The sequence below is a fragment of the Syngnathus leptorhynchus genome, chromosome 20, assembly GCF_054491065.1.
Source record: "Syngnathus leptorhynchus isolate UIUO chromosome 20, UIUO_Slep, whole genome shotgun sequence".
NCBI classification, from domain to species: domain Eukaryota; kingdom Metazoa; phylum Chordata; class Actinopteri; order Syngnathiformes; family Syngnathidae; genus Syngnathus; species Syngnathus leptorhynchus.
Genome location: NC_141214.1, coordinates 2,489,608 through 2,497,452, shown reverse-complemented (window position 1 = coordinate 2,497,452; position 7,845 = coordinate 2,489,608). Strand labels below are relative to the sequence as shown.

The 7,845-nt window shown below is 45.4% G+C and overlaps 2 protein-coding genes across 2 annotated transcripts; both read left to right on the top strand.

Moving 5' to 3' along the window:
- Positions 1–4,999, top strand: nfe2l3 (nfe2 like bZIP transcription factor 3). Its single transcript, XM_085900849.1, has 5 exons — positions 1–953; positions 2,010–2,090; positions 2,228–2,341; positions 2,427–2,874; positions 2,950–4,999. Exons 1-5 carry the CDS (start codon positions 474–476, stop codon positions 3,714–3,716), a joined length of 1,890 nt encoding a protein of 629 aa, XP_085756975.1. The 5' UTR covers positions 1–473; the 3' UTR covers positions 3,717–4,999.
- A 252-nt stretch (positions 5,000–5,251) lies between these two features.
- On the top strand, positions 5,252–7,378 carry cbx3a (chromobox homolog 3a (HP1 gamma homolog, Drosophila)). Its single transcript, XM_085901415.1, has 5 exons — positions 5,252–5,421; positions 5,978–6,140; positions 6,392–6,548; positions 6,702–6,796; positions 6,881–7,378. Exons 2-5 carry the CDS (start codon positions 5,986–5,988, stop codon positions 7,005–7,007), a joined length of 534 nt encoding a protein of 177 aa, XP_085757541.1. The 5' UTR covers positions 5,252–5,421; positions 5,978–5,985; the 3' UTR covers positions 7,008–7,378.
- Positions 7,379–7,845: the final 467 nt, after the last annotated feature.

The following is a 7,845-nucleotide window of genomic DNA, read 5'->3' as shown; positions in this document are numbered from 1 at the left end:
TATCATTGGGTGAAAGTATGACAGCCAGCTAGATTGTCCAATCAGCGCTTGCTTTAGTCTACGCTATTACCCAATCTATGTCAGTAATGCAAATTTTGTCGAAGTTCTTTCTGTGGAGCACTCTTTGGTTATCCGCATTGAGCTTCACCGACATCGCACTTGACGTAACATTTGTGACGTCCGTAAGCTTTGACCATTAAAACGACAAACGGTCTACAACAAGGGATCGGAAGGTAGCGTATTTCGCTATGTTTATTTCAAGAGGTTTACGGTAATTGGTCATAAAGCTGGTAGCTTAGCACCTAGCATAGCGTTTGCTAACTGACGAGTTCGCCGGTACAGGCGGTCCTCTTTGTCTGACAGGGGAAGGCGTGCTCTTTGTTAAGGCTTTTTCCTTTGTCCACCCGGAGAAAAAAAGAGGAACTGTTAGGCCAGCATTACATATTTATCCGCAGTGCTATCGTATTTGGAAAATGCAAGTCGCGAAAAAATACTTCACAGAAGGCCTGATTCAGTTGACTATCTTGCTCAGTTTGATCGGAGTTCGCGTGGACATCGACAGCTACTTAAGTGGCTACTACTCGCCTCTGATTGAGATTAATTTAGGTCCTAGCTCTGCCTACACGCAGACGCCCTTCCACAATTTAAGAGACACCCTCGGGGGATACACCGTGCACCCCAAATGCCCCGAGTTGGACAGTTTCTTTGCAAGTCGCCGGCTTCTTGAGGAGGTTCGGAATCTGGGCTCTCCGCGGTTCCCCACGCAGCTCAACGCATGGCTGGTGCACCAAGTGTCGCCTATTGACAAGTCTGATGGTGGAGAGCCTTCAACCAGCAGCAGCAGCACAGACACCGAGCCGGACTCAGAAAGCTACCAAGCCAGCGATGACAGGAACCAAGAGCTTCAGCGAACATCTCCATCCGGGCCTTGTGTCAGCAGGGGTGTAACACAGGCAAGTATGTTTTGCGACGTTGCAGAAAGCTCCATAAATTAACTAAGTGGGTAAGTAGTAGTAAAGCAGAAATACAGATACTTGTGCGTCAAAGCAGAATAGCTCGTTCGACTCCATCAAAAACTCCATGAAAGTGGTGATCATTGTCATTCAATAAACCAAGGCGTGCTATTATTAGCTTGTGAAGTTAGCAGTCTGTTGAATAAAAACCTCCCTCCCTCAAGCCACTGAAGTGTTTTCAAACAGAACAAGAACAATACAGATGACTGTTCTAACTTTGATGAACCGATAGCACCTAACTGGTCTAGCTAGCTAGCTGGCAATCCATTAAATCAGCAAGCTCTTGCCATTCTTTCCACCATAACATAAATGAAATAAACCTAATGACCTCCAATAAACCCAATGACAAATGGCATCACACGGCGCTATTTCCAATCATATCCTGTGATGCAAATGACCAAGACTTCGATACAAATCGAATCGTGAGGGCAGTTGATGCCCCCCCCCGTCAATTGGGTAACGGTATCTCCTTTCTCCAGACTAAACCGCCAGCTGTAGGCCTTGAGCGAGGTGGAGAAGTAGGGCTTAAACCTCCACGTTTTTTGCTGATACAAAAGCGACAGTTCTTACAAGAATAAGTATATGGTCGTGGTACGCTTTGCTGACTTTGATTATTTTTGTTGTGAAATGTGTTTTTGAAACTGCTGCGCAGTTACGCTGAAACTTTTAATCATCACTTTCACGCCCCAAAAACACTTGCTTACAGAATTCCAATTCGTCCCACAGGGCCCATCTGCAGTCACTTTATCCCTAAAAGTAAAGTTAGCGTTCACTTCCATCTGGTGTTCACAACAGCTGCCCGTGAAAACAAACACCCCAGTGTCATCATTCTATTTATTTGCAAGAATTAAAAAATATTTATACACAGACAGAACTCATTTGGCAAACAAATGCAGCCTTTGGCTGACTCTCGCAGTGCTTATATTTTGAATCCATTTAATCTCTCCTTATCCGAATGTGCATTCCTAACCTTCTGTCTCTCGTGCATCCCGCCAGGAGGAGGATGTCGTTGTCAAAGAGGAGGAGGAATCTGATCCAGTCACTCAGCTGGCTCTCAGCTCCACATTGGAACAAGAGGTATGAACCTCGTGGCTGATTTATATACGTGAGCTAATATTATCACGAAATATGCAACAGTTTATCGTTTAGTTGAATTGCAACTGCCTGTTGGAATGTAAATACATGTTTAACCTTGATTTGTAATCTTCCTGTAGAGTGCGCTCGATGGCATCACTGGGCTGTCGGAGTCACCACATCACCCGCCGCCCGCGACCGACTTCGACGAGCACTGGAGCCGCTTCCTCTCAATGCCAGTCGCTAACCTTGATGTAAATTTTCATCTTGTGTGATTTTTTTTTTTTTTTTGGGGACTTTTGAGGCATTTAGCAAGTGAAAATGTGCTTCTTTTTATAGGACCTGGACTCTCTTGTCACTGAGCGCATGTCAGACCTGGACATAGACGGCGGCGGGGGTGGCATCAACCTGGATGCCACTTTGCTGGATGCCATGGTAACCAGCGGCGGAGCGTTTGATGCCACTCAGCAGAGGCCGTTATTCCGACAGGAGTCCACCGGCTCCACCCGCTCGGGCGCTTCACCGGAGATGGCCCTGGGCCTGGCTGCGCTGCCTTTTGCCTCGGTGTGCAACTTAAGCGGCGGCACGTCGTTGCAAGGCGCGCTGGGTGACTGCCTGGATGAGGCTGTTTTTGACCAGATCAATCAGCTGGGTTTGGAGGGCTTGGAAAGTATCGACTCGCAGCTGATGGACTCTTTAGGAAGCATCAACCCAGACATCCTTGAGGATTTGGACTCTGATTCTGGTCTCTCTCTGGAGAGCAGCTCTGGAGGTCCAGTCTCCCCAGGTGGGTTGTTCTTCCATAGCTGATCCATGTGTTCTTCAGCCACGTTTTCACCAAGCGGTACCTTTGCTTGTTCAGGATCGTCAGAGATGTCATCGTCCTCCAGTTCGTGCGAAGATGAATGCGGCGCGACGGGTTACAGCAGCGAGGTGGATTCCCTCCCCTGTAAAGGCGTTTTGGACCGCGCCACCCTGTGGCCACACGTGGATCTCAGCGAGCACGTGTGGCACGACCACAGCTACTCATCTCCCGCTGTCTTCAATCCGCCACCCGTCACTCTGCCCCACAAAGGCATCAAGGAGGAGCCACTGAGCGATGACGAAGAGCCCTATCTCGATCAGCCGGAGCTGAGCCGGGACGAGATGCGCGCCCGCGCCATGTGCATCCCCTTCTCCGTGCTGCAGATCGTCAACATGCCCGTGGAGGAGTTCCTGGACATCGTCGACGGCCACGGCTTCTCCCCCGAACAGGTGACGCTCCTCAGGGACATCCGGCGGCGGGGCAAGAACAAGTTGGCGGCGCAGAACTGCCGCAAGCGCAAACTGGACGCCATCACGGGGCTCCAGGAGGAGGTGGACCGGCTCCACGCCCACAGAGACAGGTTGCTGAGGGAGAAACAGATCACGGCCAAGACCATGGGCGCCGTTGGGCAGCAGATAAGGCAGCTCACCAGAGACGTCCTGGCTCGCCTGAGAGATGATTCAGGACAGCCCCTGAACCCGGACCGATTCACCCTGCAGTGCGGGGCCAACGGCAGGGTGGTGGTTCAGCCTGTGAGGAGGCCCGCCGTCTCCACATCCAGCAGCAATAAAACAGACAAGAGGAAGAAAGGGAAGAAGCAGTGATGCAGTATTTCTTGCGCCAAACTAAAGCTGAACTCTCTTGCCTTTCGACGGCTGCGGGATCGCCTTACCAAGGTGTGCGTGAGTGCGTGCGTGCGTGCGTGTCGAAACCACTGCTGTTGGGAGTCTGAAACAGCTAAAGCTGCCAAAAATGGAGAAACTCACAAAGAGTTATTAAAAGAAAGACTTGTGAAAGGGGGGGGTGGAAATGTAGCTTACACACTGGACATCCGAAGCTTCTTTGAAAATGGACTCCAAGGGCGTTGAAAGGAAAGTTTGTATGGAACTGTATGTGATGCAACCACTCGCTTTCTGTGCCGGCAAACATCAAGATGACTATTGCGGCTGAGCCAAATGTGTAAAAGATCAGGCATGTTTAGACGTCAGCATGGCCAGCTAGCAAAGAAGACGGCCAAGTCTCCTTTGTTTTGATATATCTTCTCAAGCGGGTGATTAACGGCTGTATTTATTCAAGCATTTTGAAGTTTACGAAAGCTCGTACGCATCAAAGGCCGCCAATGGCCGTGCGTTTTTATTTCTATCATAACAAGTGTATTGAAAAGTGGTCAGAGAAATGGGAAATTACATCACAGTAATGTTTACAGATTGATTTCAGATTTTTGGAAGCGTGTGCTGTATTGAAATTGAAATTAGGATGAGAGAGAGATCGGTCTCGACGACATTATACAGTGTACCAATGATTGAACTGACAAGGCCTTAAGTTGCATAGGATGGTTTGTAATGTACATGAGCCACAATTCAAAGTCATCGTTAACTGGTTTAAAGCACAATTCATACCAATTAATTTATTGTAAAGATTCGGCCAGGTTATTTGCTACCTCTCACTTGACTTCATTTTAAAACTTTGGAAAAATATTTTAAGTGCACTATATCACTCCATTATTGGTCAAATGTCCCTGTATGGACCCGAACCATCCCATTAAAGATTTAATACAATCATTTTATGTTTGGGACTGTTTGAAAAGTATTTAGTTGGGTTTGCTGTGTTTTTTTTTTCTGAGGCATTTACAAAGACTTTTGAAATGAAGTTGCGCAATAGACATGCACGAATTAGTTCCTGATCTTTTTCTTTACCATGTTCTCATGTTTTCATTTTTTTATTTGTCTGGTATGACTGTTTACTTCTTGGTATAAATGTTCTCCCCCTCTTCTCTCCATCGTTGAGCAAATGTTTTTGATTGCATGGTATTATTGAATGTGTTTTCTGCTTGAGGGGGGGGACTTCAAGAGGCTTTGACATGATTCTGATTAAAAATGGAAGCGATGCATGTCTCGTTTTTGCATTTAATATTTTCATTTCTAAGTTTTTAATCTCAGCCCATTAAACCATGTGAGCAACTTCGGCTACTTTAGGAATTAGAGACAGTGTGTCGCATATTACAGCTCTTGCATGCTTTTTTAGAAAAAACAACTATACTGGCCTAATATAGCTTTTGGTTATAGGTTAAGTAATTATTGATATGAGACAGACTATTAAAAGATCGAAATCGGTCTCCGGAACCATTTTGCGGACACGAGTTCTTTCCCGGAAGTGGAAAAGAAAGCGACGCATTATTTCCGTCCAGGCTTCCGTAGAAGGCCAGAAGCTAGCTTTTGGCGCCTATGCTAGTTGGGATAAAGAAGCTGACCGCGTGTTCATCGTCCACCGTCCAAGCTGTGCCGTGTTGTTTTTAGTTTAGTCTGTAAGGTACGTATTTGGAGATTAAACAAATGCACCGTAAATTGTTTGAATTTAAAAAGCTTCCTTTGAGCTAATCGTGTGTACCCAAACCACCCGAGTTAGCGCTGCATGTACGATTGTCGTCTTTTCTTAACGGAACTCGAGGATTGTTTCAGCCTTTAAAAAATAAAAATAAAAGTCTAATTGTAGGTCGGTGGAGCCTTTTAAACATTTGCACTTGTTACCGGCTTTATTTCGCGCGCAATTGTAGGTCGAGTGCAACACCGTAGTGCTGCAGTTACTCACAACGATAAACCTCAATCTCAAGAAACTTTGGGTCGTCGTGCATCGTGGTGCAACAGTTACTTTTAGAACACCGTCTTTTGTAAGAAGTTGATTTATTTATTTTTTCTCGTGCAAAACCAACCTGTTGTCCCGTAGTTCGTTTTTTTTGGTGTGATGCAGGCTTTCCATTATCTTAGGGTTCTGTAGAATAAGCTGGTCTAGACTGACAAATTGTTTTTGGTTATTCAGTGTAAAAGCATCAACAATTGAAGTCTTACTGTTTATTTCTTTTTAATAGAGCACAGCATGGGCAAGAAGCAGAATACCAAGAGTAGGAAGGATTCTCAGGGGGGGCAGGGTGTACAAGAAGAACCTGAGGAATTTGTGGTGGAAAAAGTGCTGGACCAGCGTATTGTGAATGGGAAGGTGGAGTTCTTCCTCAAGTGGAAAGGATTTACAGAGTGAGTCGCCTAAGAACAGCCCCCCCCCCCCATTCCCCACCCCCCTGCTGTGGTCAAAGGGCTTCCCTGTTATGGGGTCTGCCTATTTACATCTGTAGTTGCATGTGGAACTTGCACATTTGCATTCACTTCGGTGCCAAGTCGTCTTTGCAAATGTATATCAGGCTACTTGCCTGACCTTGTTGTTTTTTTTGTTTGTTTTTTTTCTTCCCCCCCACCATTTCATTCAACCTTCACTTTTCCTCACCCAGATCTGACAACACTTGGGAGCCAGAGGAGAACCTGGATTGTCCTGAGCTTATCAACGCTTTTCTCGAAGCCCAGAAGAACATTAAAGAGAAACCGGCTTCTCTGAAAAGAAAGGCGCCTGCGGACGATTCTGAAATGGATGCAAAGAAAAAAGACGCCGTGAGTCATTTAAAAACTACTGCCTAGCGCTAATTATTCCGATTAATAAGGTGTGGTACGTCATAGCTTAGCAACCGTGCAAAACAAATTCACAAATGTTTAAAGCATGCAATATACTTGACTTGAATATATTATTCCTCTCCACATTTGCAGCCAGAGAAACCCAGAGGCTTTGCGAGGAAACTTGATCCCGAAAGAATCATCGGCGCAACAGACAGCAGCGGCGAGTTGATGTTCTTGATGAAATGGTAAGACATATTTGATTATTAAGTCAGTCATCAGTAGTGATTTGTTGACAAAAATATTCCTCCATTTGTTCCTCCACACCGCAGGAAAGATTCGGATGAAGCCGACCTGGTCCCAGCCCGCGAGGCTAACACCAAGTGCCCTCAAGTGGTCATTGCCTTCTACGAGGAGAGACTAACATGGCACTCGTGTCCAGAAGATGAAACACAGTAGCTAGCTGTCTCCAGGCCTTGCACCTCCACCAATTAACCCCGCCCCCTTTTTTCCTCAGGACTGACCTTCCTTCGTTGGCCTGGCCTTTTTTTTTTTCTTTTTTTTTTTTTAGCTGTTGTATTTTTTGTTTTGTTTCTGTGTGCTATCTTCAAAATGTACCCCATGGCTGCTGCAGGGGAGATCTGAATTGTTCCATGCGATATGTTCTCAAAAAAAGTTGTTGCTCACCTGACTGATGGTTCTGGTTTCATGTGTTTTACGGTGTCAGCCAGCATTGCTTTCATCAGAGGTGTTGTTTAGTCGGCATAGGTGTTTTATTGTTCTCTTTTGTAAATATTACTTTGATTCAAATAAACGTTTTTTTGAACAAACGTACAGTTTCTTAAATATGGTGGAAATGGCAACACGACAAACCACAACAGCAGTGAAAAGTTAAACCACCAACTGGAGAACTCATGACTCCACCCACCCTACTGTATGCTAATTTCCAGAGTTGGTGTTGGTAAACTACTTAGTTGACTACTGTTGAGCTGGTTGCACATTCATTTGAATAGCTTGACCACTGCTGGTAAGTGCTTTTTATTTTAATTTAATGCTGTGTTTAACAATAAGTGTGCTATAACCATGGATTATTTAACAATCTGCAAGGAGTTTAAAAAGCAGTGAAGTGATTGATGGTGCAACATTAAATTGATAAATAACCAAATATTTAATGCAACTTATTACTGATTTAAAATTCATCACTATCTAGAAGGGATGCATTTCCCCCCCCCCCCCTTTTTTTTTTTTTTTTCCCAGGAGAGGGATATCACAAAACAAATGAGTGTCCCATGGGGCT